The sequence below is a fragment of the Sphaeramia orbicularis genome, chromosome 17 (genome assembly GCF_902148855.1).
Source record: "Sphaeramia orbicularis chromosome 17, fSphaOr1.1, whole genome shotgun sequence".
Taxonomy (NCBI): Eukaryota; Metazoa; Chordata; class Actinopteri; order Kurtiformes; family Apogonidae; genus Sphaeramia; species Sphaeramia orbicularis.
This window is the reverse complement of record NC_043973.1, coordinates 9,739,175-9,753,197: the sequence shown is the minus strand read 5'-3', so window position 1 is coordinate 9,753,197 and position 14,023 is coordinate 9,739,175. Positions and strand designations below refer to the sequence as shown.

Sequence of the window (14,023 nt, the reverse complement as noted above, 5' to 3'; positions counted from 1 at the left end):
TGCGATTCTCCTGCTATTTTTCCAGATCGCTAGGTACAACTTTCCTCTTGGGGTGGACCTGCCGGCTAGCTGGCAGCAGTAGCTTAGAGGGGGGTGGGGCAGAGCAGCTCATGGTAGCTTGCGTGCGCGTGAATTAAACAACTCAAAATTAATAATCGTTTTTTCTCAATTACATAATTTTTGTAATTGTTGCGTGTAATAATCGAAATCGTAATTGAATTTCGATTAATTGCACAGCCCTATTTCTTACCCTCTCTCCTTTCCTACTCTTTACCTGTTTAGGCACTGTCTGGACAGCAAACAAATTATGTGAGAGATTGCAACCCCAAATCAAGACGGGATCCTAACTTTCTAGTTTTCATGACTTGGTAGAACTTCGAAGAAATCAGTTTTTGCATGTCAAGACAAAGCACTCAACGTATCTATGTGAAATCACTGGATGAAAGCTGGATAGTGATATTTGCTCAGTTTGCAAATAATCTATAGTGTGTACACTATGAATACACAGATCTGCAACTGGCTTTTGATGGTATTTTCAACAATACATATATAGAATTTTCTCTGTGTTGTTGGAGGAGTTATACCCCAGAATGGGGGGTGTTTGGGTGTGCTGTGCATACATGTGCACTGCCACTTGGTGGATTCACATTGTGCACTTTGGAACAGCTTTTGCAGTGGTTGCACTGGGGTGCGATGCCAACAGTTAGTTGGTCTAAACAACATCTCGTCTCTTTTTTGTGACAACGACAAACTGAAACTGACCTGATGTTTGGTCATGTGGTCATTTCCCCGGAAAGTCCAGCCTATTTTTTTTTTTTTTAAGGTGTGAATACAAACATGTGAACTCTGATTCGAATCAAACAAGCGGACCAAGACCACCTAAGAGAGGTGGCTTCTAAACCGACTCTGGGCCTGTTCACTTCTGGTGTAAATATAACACATATAATGCCCATATAATGAAACTGGGTCCGAATGAGCTGGTCTTAACAGTTAACATTGTTTTCGTAAATTTGTGCCTGTAAAAATAGAATATATATTCCAAAAACAATAACTGCATGTTTGCTTTCATCAATACCTGCCATCTCTGATTCACCCTGCCCCTGACTTTTCTGTCCAACGCCAGTGCAGTTTGTCACATGCATACTTCTGTTACAAGTTTTGGTCCACGAGCAAAAAGTGCAAAGAAAATGTGATCCGACTCAAACAGGGGGAAAAAAAAAAAATCCACATTTGATCCAAATCAAATAAGCAGACCAAAGGACTTTCCAGGTGTGAATACACCCTAAAATAAAGATGAATACTGACTACTCAATAGTATCAGAACATAATTCTAATTTTTTTAACAATCACTTTATTTTCAAAGGGGAAAAAACACTGTTGATTTTAACAAATACAGAATCTTTCTCCACTAGAGGCAGGGATGCAACAGTACAGGTTAACCACGGTTCAGTACGTATTGCGGTTCTTGAGTCATAGTTCACAGTATGGTATGGTTTGGACGCGAAGGCCAGCTGTGTGCCGAAAGGTAATTAGGAGCTGATGGAGAGCCTTAAGGCTCATTTTTGTTCGCTTTATGTATGTAAAAAGGTTTGTCCATTTCTAACATTGTCATCCGTCACTGCCTTCATACTTCCATGCGTCCTGTACCTTGGAATAAGCTTTTCTCAATCAATCCACCAGAGGGCGCCATTCTTGATTAACATACTAGCCGAATTCCATGAAGAAGAGTAAAGTTTTTTGAGAAGAAGAAGAGAGTCAATAATAACAAACATGGTGACAACAGAGGAAGTTTTACTAATGTGGATACTCATGTTAATATTGAGAAGGGTAGTTTAAAGTAGAAGGGCTCCAGCCGTGCTTCACGTCCAGCTCCAACCAATGACAGTAGAATTCCATAAGTCAGTTGTCTTGCAAAGCTCTAATATGAGTGCGAGTTGTTCTGAAATGTCATTTGAAAATGACAAATGAGCCGTACCACAGTACATGCTCGCACCAAACCATGAGGGGCGTACCGTTCCGTACGACAGTGCGACATGTATCGTTGTACCCCTAACTAGAGTGGTAGAGAAAACTCTTCAAACAGCACAAAATGGCAAAAAAAAAAAAAAAAAAACAAGTAGTAAGGATGGGTTATTTAACTTCATAACCATTTTACAGTCATTGGTATATGCATTTTTAAAAGACAATATGTAAGAAAATAAATGAATGCAAAAATCCTCTACTTCATCTCTGATACAGCTGTCTGTCTGTAGTCACCTGTGGTCTGAAAAATAAACATTTAGGCCTATCTCTTTACTGGCAAATATTTATAAACCTTACAGTTGCATTATTATAGAATTGAAATGTCATTGTTTAATTTGACAGTTAATTTAAAAGCATTTTAACAATGATTTGTTTGTATTGGAGTGTAAAAGATTTTCAACACTGCAAATTTCCATCAGTTCTAAATGTTGTCTTCTCCATTTCTAATAATCATTGTCTGCTGTGAAATACATCCTATTGGTTCATCTCTAATTCTGAAAGAAATCACAACACATCAAAACCACTGAAATAAGTCAAAGAATTATTTTACTATTCTAAGAAAATCTCAATTTCAATCAAGCATTTAGAGCAATACATTTGCATTACGAAAGTGTTACATCCATACTATTGAATCAGTAACTTGATTTACCCGTCACACTACATCCTTATAATATTATTGGGTGACTTGTTTATTTTTAGTGAAATAACCATAAGATACATCCTGCAACTACCAGCTACGCTATTGGAACTGCAGTTGGGTACTGTGAAATAAAGCACAAACATATACCAGATAACAAAAGCAATAACTGCTGAGAAGAAACCAAAAAAATGAAGAGTAAAGTCAAAAAATGACTGTGCTGGCACATTAGAGAAAAGACTACTGCGTAGTATTTTATCATCCGAAGATATCACACATGTATTACTCATTGTATCTAAATAATACAGAAACAGTTGTTGAAACAATGAAGAGATACACATAAATAGCTGTTGGGATTTGAGTTAAAATCCTAAATAAATGTTTACTCGGAAAAGACCATCATCCTATGATACAAAAGATGGATGTCTGATACATGTTTTTTAAAAAAATGTAATAACTATGTGGGTTTTCATTCAAATCCAATCTCATTGTGATTTTACATGGAAGTTTCTATGATGTCAGACGTGACAATGAGTGAAATGAAAAGTTGTAGTTTGTCATCTTAACCAACATGAATCCTAAAAATTATCTGTCATCTCTTGTGCCTTGTTTGACAACTCTACTCAACTCAACTCCAGAAGCATTTCAAAATAGGTTAATGTAAAATAAGAGTGATAGGGTGAATGATTATAGAGATAACTGACTGGTTGGTTCTGTAAATGTCGAATTTCAAAAGCAAGAATATAGCTTTATTTGTTTTACAGAATATATTACAATGACCATACTAACCCACTCCCCTTTATCGGCCCAATGATTATGTTGCTGTTTTTGTATCCACTGTAATCATCATTCAATTGGTAACACTTTTATGTATGTTATCTTAATCTCCATGAGCATTATCATTTTTAATAAATGAAAAATATTCAACAGCATAAAAACAGACCGTTCTCCTTTAGCCAAAAAAACTGATATTAATGGCACAGTAAATAAGAGCATAGAATAATAACTTTGGAGGCTTTCTCTGACTTGTAAAAGACATTTAAAAAATATTATATGCTGAATAAATAAAATGGAGAAATAGTAATTTCTTTCAAAATTTTAACCTTTGTTTATAGTATAATTATTCCATTACATTACCAAAGGAGAGTATTTTCCCTTCAGCCCTCTAATTAAAGAAGGATCAATTATAACAAATACAAGTGCACGATGATTCAGTGAAAATAGTCTTAGGACTACAACAATATGGTACTCCTTGTGGTATATATGGGATGTTTTCATAAGATCCAGTTATAGCAGTTTATAGCATCTTAACACAAGGTTTCCATTTATTGTATTTCAGTTTAACGTTTTGTTGGTTCACAGCGGTCGTTGCACAGACAGCCATCTAAAACAGGCAGCTTTTGTATCAGGCTACACACCCCCAAGATGTCACAGTCATTGGCAGAGAGGCGCAAGCTCCTAGTTACTCAAGCCATGCTAGTTCCTTGTCTGCATTAGCAAATCTATATTTTAGAGTAGAGTATATTAGATACTAAGCTATTATCCGCACAATTAAAATGAGGGTAGCTAAATAAAATATAGCGCTGGCTTTATTATTGCAGACACCACCACCCACCTCACGATAATGTCGCTCGTGCTTGCCTGTAATAGAGGCAGCAATATGTGGTTGAGCGCTAAAATGCTGAACTTGGATATGGTTAGTAAACATAACAAGTATAACCTAATATTGCTGTTATATCATATACGTCTTCCATAAATCCATGTGTTGTAAAATGCCACTGTGCATACAGCATAAAGCAAATTCAACATTATGGTTAATGCATTTATGGCAATATTCACTACGAGACCATGGCACAGTCTGAGACAAAAGCCCACTGCAGCCCCTTCAGTGCCCTCACAACGTTCCCCCTCCCCAGCGCTTAATCTAGCTAGCTAGCAAGATCGTATACAGCCCTTCACAGCGTCGCTGGCTGGGGCTAACCCAGCTCACTCTGCTTAGCCCCGACATTTTCCTCTTGGCTCTCTGTACTGTCTAATACGACGGGTTACAAAAAGCAGAAACTGGGGAATGTGTATTAGGGGAAATAAAGTACTCAGTGTGTGTAACGCACGTGGCACACAACTATACCAAGCCCACGCAAAAACATTACATTCCATTTTCGCACGCAGTTTACGTCAAGTTAGCTTAACTTAACATTAGCCTTCTCGCTACAGAACTTAGCCAGATGGCTAACGTTAACTAGGATTTTTACCTCTTTTGATCCGAGGCAATGAAACAACAAACCATGAGTTGCACTTACCTCTAAACTGGGCTACACGTCCCCACCGACTCATTCAGGTTCAGCTATATGTGAATATTGCGCAATATAATCAGTTATTTCCTAAATATTGGACGTTAACCGTAGCCTACGGCTGTGTGACGTTCATCTCTGGTTTTGAAAACATCCCAGCCGTTCGTCGCCCGTCCTCTCCGAGAAAAGCCTAGCAAAACATGCAAGCGTCAGTCTGATTGGCGGGCGCGACTCACGTGACCGCCTGAGCCCCACCGAACTTATAAGGTCTACGTCTGCTGGATATACTGTAGATGGGTATGTTAAACGTTTTTTACTCTCATTTTAACGACGCTATACGTAAATATGCTCTGCAGATCTTAAGAATATTATTTGTAGTGTCTTATTTTGTCCTATAGCAATGTGTGTGCGGTCTGCTGGTGGCTTTGAGTGTGTGAATTTGGACTGAAAAGAATGGAGAGGGAGAGCAGTAATGGGCACTTGACGTCATCTTTTCCGCTGATGTGCTGCGGTCAGTGGGAACTTTCTCGAAAATCACGGTTGGGGATTGATAGAGGAATTGTGGTAACTTTCTTTCCCGTGAGCATGGCTGCATAGTTTTCCCGCAATTTCATTAATAAATGTATCCCCTTAATTCGCCTTTCATCCCGCCAATTCTTTGTGTCAGCCAGCTTTGAATTGGTTGCGCAGTGACATTTGCATCATGTCAGGCAGTGTGCGCATGCGTTGTGGTGCATAATATATGTTGCAGAGCAGGCTCGAAAGTCGCAAGAGGAAACCGGAGTGGGGGAGGGGCACCGGCTAGACATGAAAACGCCACCGGGGCGGGATGGAAATGACAGGAGCAGTTGTTAGGAAGGAAGCTGTGCCGATAGCTGCAGAAAGAAGGTTATCATTCTGCAAGACCGGGTTTTACTTCTGACAACATTATGTAGGAAGGCTCATAATTTTAAGATCTTAGCAGTAGTGGCTACAGGTACGTAGTAGTGTAGTTAGCCTACATTTTTAGAAAGACTTGGCTTATATAGCAATTCACAATTATGCTTTATGTAAAAATAAACGTTATGCCCATTTGAATAAGTATTACTTTAAAGTCAACATTTTTTTTTCACTTTCTGTTGCAAGGTATAATTTCAGAAACATTTTTAGCATCGTATTCCTATTCTATTATTTGTTTGGCAGCATGAAGTTACGAAAACATTTTTAACATTCATCCTGCAGCGGAGAGACCAAAAGATTTGAAGAAAACCATTTTATTTCATTCTCCTAACAGCATCTACTAAGATGCTTAGAGATTCATTTAGGAAAAGAGAATAAAGATCACACCAGTACTATTTTATTAAACACCTGCATGATCATTACTATGGATTACTGTAACTGCAGAAGTACTTATCATGACAGTAAATGCATTTGTACGTCTTTACTAAGGTTAGCTGTATTAGACCTGTTTTAAAGGGTATAACTCCTACTCTTTTGTAGACGGAATTCTAAAAATCTTTGTCAATTGTGATTAGCAACAACTGTAGTTGTTGCTACTGGTCAAGTGATATATATAATTGGCTATCTATTTACACTTGCATCACATTCTTACAGGAATCAAGTCAAGTTCATTTTATTCATACAGCCCACCATTCACACAGCACAATTTTTGCCCTCTTCAACGTACAACCCTCAACATTTGACCCATGATGAGTGAGGAGTCCCAATAAGTGTCACACTGACACCTACAGCACATGTACATGAACAATTTATTTACACAATATGCTTGAGTTAAACTTTATATCACGTTCAGGGACAGATGATGATCTCAAATGTCTAGAGGTCTGCTCTTACACCAAAACCAGGCCCTTTGGGAGGCTCTGTGAGAGAAGTCAATCCACCTGCAGGCTCACAGGAGAAACGCCCACCCCTATAGAAAGAGAGAAAATGATTATAAATTTGCAATTAGTTTGTAAAGTCTCTTCAGGACAGTGGGGTATTTTCACACACAGTAGATACAGTGGTGCAGTCCTTCCTCACCCATTGAAATATACAGGGTGTCCACAAAGTCTCTTTACAATTTAAAAAATGTATTACAAAAAAACAATTGATAAGATATGTTAATCAGATTTGTTGTATGTACTCAGTGGTTATCAAAATTTTTAATCAGATTGCATTTGTGTATTTCAGGTCCCCTGTTGATGAAATAGATTCTGTTAAATAAACCCCTAAAAATGGCTACTCCTCAAGAAAAGGCACAATGTGTATCATGGTTTATTGAAACAAAATCAGATACGCAGACTCAGTGAAACTATAGATTTAGGTATGGAAGACATCTACCGTCATGTCCGTCAATTCATGCATGGCACAAGAAATTTATGGAGACAGGGACAGTGTTGGATAAAAGGAGGACTGGACGACCAAGAACATCTGAGGAAAACATAGATCGTGCAAGACAAGCCTTTGATCATTCTCCTACAATGTCCATCCGTACTGCTGCCAGAAAGTTAGAGCTACCACGTTCACAACAGTGTACAAAGCAAAAGATCCCTGATGCCATATCAACCATTGATGAGGCTATGCTACAGCAAACATGGCAAAAAAATGGAGTACCATCTTGATGTGTTTTATGCAACTAATGGTGCCCATACTGTGTACTGTGTATTGTGTAGGTGTATTTAATGTGGCAAAAAAAAAAAAAAAAAACTTCAATATCTACTTTTCATTTTGTAATAATTTCCACAGATTTGCCTATTTATATTCTTTTGTAATAAATTTGTTAAATTGTAAAGACACTTTATGGACACCTTGTACTACTGGAATGTACCTGGGCCCTGGTGGTGGCACTCTGCCTGCTTTAAGTTCATCAATTATATCCTCAATGTCCTTCGGTGTGAGGTCCTCCTAGGAACAAGAAAAAGGCAGGACAAATGAGAACAAACCAGTATAACTGCTAATACTCAGCTTTTGACTGATACTTATTTTGTGCTTCATTATTTAAAAGACCTCTGCAATTTTTCCACATCTTTTTGCTCATGAAGACCATGTCTTTCTAGTTAAAGAGGGACAGTAGTTGAAGACCTCTCAAATTTTCAGTTATTATTTCTGATTTAACTTCACTTGTAATAATGCATTTCACAATTAAATTGGACAAGACAACAATACTGTCCTAGAGTTCAAAAGAACTTCATGGCAAAAACCAGCACTTACAGCATTACAAAGAATACCCAACTTTCAATGTGTCTGGTAGAGCAAACAAGCCAAAAGAAAATCAAATAACTCTAGATGGTATTTTATGTTCCCAATGAATATACCCCTCTGCACTCTGAATTTAAATTCCTGCCCTCTGGTACCCGCCTCAGACAACCATCAGCCAAAACCAATAGATACAAATTCTCCCTTATACCCTCTGCCATCTCTATGCTCAACTCTGCACAGCACAGGTTGCATTACCAGTAGTTTACATTTTATTTAAGTAAGTGTTTTTGTACACCACCAATTTTTATGTGATTGTCATCTTGTGTCTCACTTTGTTTTGTTATTGCTGTTTGTTGTTTTAATTGCTACTACAGCAGAAACAACCCCCCGGGGACAAATAAAGGTCTTGAATCTTGAATAATGCAGTAATACTTAACAGCATCAGTATCTCATAAAGTCATTTAAAACAGTTTACCATATTTTTGGCATTTCACACGGCCTCTTAGCTGTCTGTGTTGATTGTCTTTGACCTGCTTTTTTCCAGTTTCGTGGTATATGACTTGACACGTGGCTTCTAACCTGATCATTAACTCTACCTTCTAGGGAAAAAAAAAACTAATTTGCGTTAATGATCAGTTAGTTAATTACAGTAAATAGAGAAAGATGCTAAACAGAGTACTATCTAACGTTTAATGTTGTAAATGCACATGCTTTGTCTTTTTACACTAACTGGGTCATTCACTTGTGCTTGATTTTCTAAATTGCCAAGTTTTCCAGAAATAGTATCAGCTACTGTTGAACCAAAAAGCAGTCTTTTCATATTGCATTCACCTCAGTAGGTAAATATTTTTCAAACTGAAATCACAGATGTGGTAAGATCTTTGTTTCGGCCAGATTATTACTAGGATATTATGACAGGTTGATTATTATTTCATCCTTGTTCATGGCAAGTCATTTCACCTAGTTTTGTTCATCGATGGACAATGTCCAGTGAGGAAGCTGTATGGAGCAGTCAAGAACTTACATAATAGTTGTCGTTGATTTGGACCATGGGAGCATTCACACAGGCACCAAGGCATTCCACTTCTATAAGAGTGAACATTTTGTCTGGAGTAGTCTCACCAACCTTGATACCTGTAGAACACCATATGAGGACATTTTATACTTTGTTCTTACGTGCTTTAGCAAGTTGTATGCAGTTACTAAAATGACAAATATTTGTAACTGAAGCTGGTATTACTCAGCTGTAACACTATACGGGTTGGAGCAAAACGTACAAGATTAAGTGTTGCTTGACTGAAAGTTCAAATAACTGAGTGTATTCTGTTAAACCACACAGGCTCAAGTATGTTAGCCATTTTTCCAGTTAAATTCTTGGCTCAATTTTAGTCATGCTTGTCTTCTTGTTTGTTGCCACAGCTCAGTGTTGTTTGAATAGTGCTCAACAACTGTATATTTACATGTTTGTTCCCAATTTCTGTTTATCTCATATATACACAATAAAAAAAAGATTGTTTCCATCTGCATTTTTGTCTCTTTATTGGTGTCTTGCGGTAAAATGGAAAGTCGCTCCCTTACCCAGTTTGTTTTGGATGGCTTCCAGAATGCTGTCTGAGTTGCAGAGCATGCACGGTGTTGTTGTGCAGATCTGAATGAAGTACTTTCCCACAGGCTGACGGAGGAACATTGTATAGAATGTCGCAACTTCATACACTCTCATTGGAGGGACTTCCAGCACTTCAGCGACCTGAATGGAAACAAATGCATACAGAGTAAGGTTCCTTCAGGACACAAAAGACATTAGCTGCAGTTACATGGATAATACATCTCACATGCAACTGAAGTCATTCTGGTGAGAGAATCTACCTTGAGAATCCACTGTTTACCTGGACACTATATAATGTGATCTGATAAAATCTGCATGTGCCACAGTATTTAATCAGATTATAGAAACTTCTTTACTATATACAGAAAGTGGTTAAGTATCCAATGTGACAGAAACATTACGTATGTTTTATTGAAAAAATTCTATTATTTAACTTTTTAAAAACTTAGGGGCCTATTAACCATCAAGTCATTGAACAAATGCCCAAATTTTTGTTTTAAAAAAAGTCTGCCACTGTCCTGTTGTGTTTTGCTACAGCAATGTTTCTGACACTCTCAGACATGCATCCATCCCCTGATGTTACTGCTATGTGGGTCACACCTTCACAGAAAAATAGCCAGATAGAAAGCCATGAAGCATTTACATGTTTATTAGGTGCTCTTAGTTACTGTTGGAAACAGCTGTAAAATGTTGACACCAGCACTCTTAAACCAATTTTAAATTGTTACTTATCAGGCCACTGTCTTCAGACCAAATTACATGAATAATAGTAACTTATTTTACATTTATTTATTATTTTTGATTGGGCTATTGGCCAGATTAGTGTAATACTTGGGTTCATGCACATGCATCTATTGTGATACAAGGTTTTTCCACAGAAGGGTGAACCAGTTTGTGTAATTACAAAAATAAAACTGGCAACACAAAGCCATCTGAAAACATTACTTTAAAAACTTGCGGTACCTTGTTCATGGCAGAGATAGGGAGCCATCCATGTTGCCTCTGAGCTAAATCCAAAACAGGGATGGTGGCTGCTTGCTTGTGTCCAACAGGATACATTGAAATGATGGCCTCAATCCTCTACAGGAATACAAATGTAAAGGAATATTGTTGTGGGTTTTTTTTTTTTTTTTTTACCATGAATGTCTTCACAATTAGACTAGCTCAATGCTAATAAAAACCAGCATGTAAATCTACAAGAGCTAAATGATATGTGTATTCTATTATATAATTTAACGTTAATAAAAATTAATATTAACTTGATTTCTATGAAGCAAACTGATATGATGTGGGCTTAAGTCTTGTTTACTCCCAGTTGAAATCGTGATTGATGTACAGCACCCTTCTTTATATTGCACTATGTTTTGGCTTTAAAAAAATATGACAAACAAACATTACTGCCTGTAATAAGTAGGGCTGAAAAACAGTGAGGACTTCTATGTATTTGTTAGTCTTACCTTTTTGTTCTCCTCTGTGAATTCAAAAGGAGTATCAGGGTTGTTATCAGGTGTATCTCTGTGCTAAGATAGATAATAATAGTTAAAATATATTCAGAAACAGCTGATACACATGCTATGCAGAATTCAGTTATTGATCTTAAAAACATCATAAATAAGTTATACATTAAACCAAAAATCTGATATTGTCAGTTTTCAATGACATTTTCATATGTTAGTGACAGAAAGCAGTATTCAGTACTATGTTTTAACATTTCACTAACCTATCATGTAAACCCTGATGAGGAAATAGGACTCCTTTCAGATGATGGACAACACAGATAACTTGTCTCTACAATTGCACACACTGCCCTCTTGTGAGCAGCAGATATCATTTGTGTACAACTACAATTTTAAACAGCACTTAAATTTATCAATCTGATTGAAGAGAAGTGCTTTGAAGACAACTTAAATTGTTTTCACCAGTCACAGACAAAAACATCATCACTGTCAAGGGACCATGAAACCATGGTACATTTCCATTACATGACAATATTGCATGTGATGTTTCTGTTGAACAGCAGCTGTAATAAGCTGAACCTTGTGCAACAGTCTGGCTAAATTAGCAGCTTCCCACAAACCAATACCTTGGGATTAATTTCCTGCCAAAGACAACAGAGTAAAAATATATACAGAACCATCCATGTAATTTTACATTTAGTGTCATAAAAGACTTAAACAATAAACTATATTATACTATATGAGGTTATGGAAGTTTTTATATTGATCAGTGTGTAAATACTGGAGTAAAGCAACTGTTTAATTAGCTATACTTCTTTCTTTAGACAACAATGTCAATTCTAAATTGCATAAATAAAAAAGTGTGTAAGATCAACATATAAAAAGGACAAATCCTAAAACTATACACTATCATACATTAAGTGCAACAGTAAGATGTTTGGCAAGTATGAGCCTTCAACAACAGCTTTACAGCTTGGCATTCATCTACAGTTTGCAAACTGTATTGGAGGGATGAAAACCATTCTAACAAGCTAATCCCTCATTTGGTATTTCGTTGGTGGTGGTGAAGAGCAAGTGTCTGGCACAATGCTTCAAAATCTTCCATAGTACTGTAGAGGCCATAATACATGATTCATATCACTTCCATACTCATCAGACCATTCAGTTGCGTCATATGGATGGGCACATCTTAATCCTATACTGCACAGCAACAACAGTACAGTACTGTAAGAAAACTACACTACATATCACAGGTATGAATTTGCATTTTCTTTGCTCTATTAATATTTCCTGTATTCTTTTTGACAAATTGAAAAAACAAGAAATAATTCTGGGCAACTAGATGCCAATCTTGCTGCTCAGTCAGTGGGATCAACAACATCCAGTTACATACCAGGAGACAACACAGTGGTAGGTCAAACTGAAGAAACTCACCACAAAGATGCCACCAGCTCCAGCCCGTGCAGCAGACCGATGCAGACTCCTAACCTGTCTGGCCTTCAAGCAAAAAGACATAAAAACAGATAAAACACCTTTTCATCCATCAGATCTATCACCTAAGGTGAAGAAACAAAACTGCTGAGACTTCTAATTACACACTGGAAGTAATACAAACCATATTGACAGTTATATCAGTATATATATTATTTTCCCTAAAAAATAATAAACATTTCTGTTATCAGATTTTTATATAAAAAAAGGAACTAGTTTACAGTTTACTTTATAGAGGAACATACTTTTTCATATTATCTTGAACTAATTTATAAAAACTACAATAAATACACTCAATTCTGCAATATCAATGCACAGAACAGCAATTAAATAGCAATCAAGTCACGTAAGCTCCCCATAAAAGTAAAAGAAATCTGGAAGGACTATTTATTGGAAAAAATAACTAATAAATACACTAATTATTATATTTTAAGCGTATATCTAGCTACGTTCCCAATAAATAAACTTTAACAGTTCCTAGATTCCAAGAGGTGACGTCCCTGCAACTAATAAATGCTACAGCTACAACACAAGTGTCAACACAGGAGTAGTCCTTGTATGTAACTGCAGCTAACGACATGAAGTCAATGTTACGTATAACAACACGCAACTCAGTTACTTGTTTATCATTACTCTACGGTCAGATCAGTAGGCTCAAACAATAAGCTCCCAGTAGAATACTGTTTGAGCTCAAGTGTTACATTTGCATTTCATGGTTCGTGTATGTTAAACGATCACCTTGTAAACCTTTTGACAGCTGAGAGCTACAAGCGAAGTTGCTAATGTCCCCTTAACGTTATGCTAGTTAGCATTGCGGCCTCCACCGCTTGCCCTTGTGAGGAGTCATGGCATTTTCTCTCCGAATGATAACGAACGGCATTTAAACTTTTACACAGAAACATGAATAACAACTCATCCTTACCGTGTGCGACACAGCAGACCGAACAGCAGCAGACAAAAACATATTGAGGTCTCAGTTTTTGTCCCAGTGCGTTAGCAAACGGACGGGACTGCAGCGGCAGCTATCAGCGGAATAGCGCTCGATTAACCAGGTCTGAATAGTGGCTGTACGTCAGGCCGAGCACAGCTTAATCGATGTCAGAGTGACATGAAATTTGATATCAAAAACAAATGATGGCCGCAGACTTTTAGACATCCTCTCCGTTATGTAACAGCGGTTCAGCAGCACACGTGTTCTAGGGAAAATATTCCACTCGTCAGACACACAACAATGAAAACAAATCATTTTATTGTCGTTGAATAGTATTGTACAAATATCGTTTTAGTAAAATATAATCATCGATATTGTTCAAGAAGCAAGTTGGTACAATGTTTTGGAAAT

The 14,023-nt window shown here is 37.2% G+C and overlaps 2 protein-coding genes across 3 annotated transcripts in view; both read right to left on the bottom strand.

Annotated features, from left to right (window-relative positions):
* The window catches only part of ankrd12 (ankyrin repeat domain 12), a 37,161-nt gene extending 32,032 nt beyond the window's left edge, over positions 1-5,129 (bottom strand). For both annotated transcript variants that reach the window (XM_030160560.1, XM_030160561.1), the window contains exon 1: positions 4,960-5,129. The gene's annotated coding sequence lies outside the window, so the exon portion shown is untranslated. The remainder of the gene's footprint in view (positions 1-4,959) is intronic.
* Positions 5,130-6,679: 1,550 nt separating this feature from the next.
* On the bottom strand, positions 6,680-13,754 carry ndufv2 (NADH:ubiquinone oxidoreductase core subunit V2). The gene is made up of 8 exons (XM_030160564.1): positions 13,604-13,754; positions 12,625-12,687; positions 11,191-11,253; positions 10,697-10,813; positions 9,706-9,874; positions 9,152-9,261; positions 7,757-7,833; positions 6,680-6,859 (listed from the first exon to the last, which is right to left on the bottom strand). The coding sequence occupies exons 1-8, from the start codon at positions 13,643-13,645 to the stop codon at positions 6,766-6,768; spliced, it is 735 nt and encodes a 244-aa protein (XP_030016424.1). The 5' UTR covers positions 13,646-13,754; the 3' UTR covers positions 6,680-6,765.
* Positions 13,755-14,023: the final 269 nt, after the last annotated feature.

Bases quoted from the DNA above. Each gene is read 5' to 3' on its own strand.
- ndufv2 (XM_030160564.1), bottom strand. From the start codon at position 13,645: ATGTTTTTGTCTGCTGCTGTTCGGTCTGCTGTGTCGCACACG. The intron at 11,254-12,624 runs GTGAGTTTCTTC...TATCTATCTTAG, and splicing joins GAGCTGGTGGCATCTTTGTG to CACAGAGATACACCTGATAA. The intron at 9,262-9,705 runs GTAAGGGAGCGA...GGTGTTCTACAG, and splicing joins AGCCATCCAAAACAAACTGG to GTATCAAGGTTGGTGAGACT.